At 39.9% G+C, this 1,605-nt stretch overlaps 1 protein-coding gene across 1 annotated transcript; it reads left to right on the top strand.

Annotated features, from left to right (window-relative positions):
• Positions 1-213: 213 nt before the first annotated feature.
• On the top strand, positions 214-1,605 carry LOC110913282. The gene is made up of 2 exons (XM_022158124.1): positions 214-824; positions 1,014-1,605. The coding sequence occupies exons 1-2, from the start codon at positions 214-216 to the stop codon at positions 1,603-1,605; spliced, it is 1,203 nt and encodes a 400-aa protein (XP_022013816.1).

The following is a 1,605-nucleotide window of genomic DNA, read 5'->3' on the forward strand; positions in this document are numbered from 1 at the left end:
CATGTGGATGCGTCGGGTCGTTCGGGGGGGGGGGGGATTTTGAATATGTGGGATTGCAAGGTGTTTCAAAAATTGGATTCGGTGAAACATAGACATTTTTTATTGACACGGGGGATGATTAGAGAGTCGGGGCAGGGGATAAACTTTCTCAACATTTATGCGCCTCAAAACCTGGTCGAAAAAAGGAGTTTATGGACTGAGATTTTGGAGGTGATGGGTAGTGGTCAGGGGCAGTGGGTGGTAGCAGGGGACTTTAATGTAGTGAGGTTCAAGGAGGAGCGAAAGAATTCTTTGTTTAATGCGGTAGCCGCGAAATATTTTAATGACTTTATTGAAGAAGCGGGGTTGAATGAATATATTCTTAGAGGTCACAAGTTCACTTTTCGGTCGGGACAAAAATTGAGTAGGATCGATAGAATCTTGGTTTGTGATGAGTTTTTGTCTAAGTGGTCGGATGCTGTTTATCGCGCGCTCCCTAGGTTATATTCATATCATAATCCCATTATTTTGTATGTTGAGTCTAAGAATGCCGGTCCAAAACGGTTTCGTTTTTACAATTCTTGGCTGGATAGGGAAAATTTTAATGGCGTTGTTGAAAAAAGTTTGTCTGGGTTTAGTGGGGTTGGGGATCCTGATGTGCAGTTAATGAACAAGTTCAAAAAGCTAAGGGCGGACATTAATAGGTGGAAAGAGGAAAACAATAGAAAGGAAATGGAGGAGGAGATTTCGATAAAGACAGAATTTCAAAAGTTGGATCAACAAGTGGAAGAATGTAGCTTAAGTGAGGAAGAGAACTGGGTGTTGGCTGAATGTAAAAGACGGCTGTATGAAATGTAAAGACTTGTGTCAAAAAGCGAGGAACAGATGGGCAGAATTGGGCGATGATAACTTTAGGTACTTTCATGGTATCATTAATAAAAGAAGAGTTTGTAACAACATTCCGGGATTGTTGATTAATGATGTTTGGGTGTCGAACCCTAAGGAGCTCAAGATAAATATTCTCAATTTTTTAGGGAGTGGTTTCAAGAGAAGGTGAAAGCTCGACCGGAGTTAACATGTTTCGACATTAAACAGGTGTCGCAGAATGATAAGGACATGTTAACGGCGAATTTTTCAGAAAGAGAGATTAAAGATGTTGTCTTCAGCTGTGGTGATGATAAATCGCCAGGCCCGGATGGTTTTAATTTTCGTTTTATTAAGCGATATTGGTCGTTTTTTGCCAAAGATTTTCGGGATATAATGGTGAAGTTTTATGATGAAGGGTTGATTAACAAAGGGGTAGGAGCGTCGTTTATTACCCTTATTCCTAAATGCAAGAATCCGGTGGGGTTGGGGGAGTATAGGCCAATCAACCTAATAGGGGTTATTAGCAAAGTAATTTCGAAAGTGTTGGCAAATCGGCTCAGAGTGGTAATGAGTAGTATTACGTCAGTAACTCAGTCGGCGTTTCTATCGGGTAGATTCATTTTAGATGGCTTATTGATTATTAATGAGATTATGGCTTGGGCAAAGAAGAATAATAAACGAATTTTCTTGATGAAGATAGACTTTGAAAAGGCCTACGATAACGTCAATTGGGATTTTCTCTTAGATATTAAAAGATAG

Source organism: Helianthus annuus, chromosome 6, assembly GCF_002127325.2.
Source record: "Helianthus annuus cultivar XRQ/B chromosome 6, HanXRQr2.0-SUNRISE, whole genome shotgun sequence".
In the NCBI taxonomy this organism is placed as follows: Eukaryota; Viridiplantae; Streptophyta; class Magnoliopsida; order Asterales; family Asteraceae; genus Helianthus; species Helianthus annuus.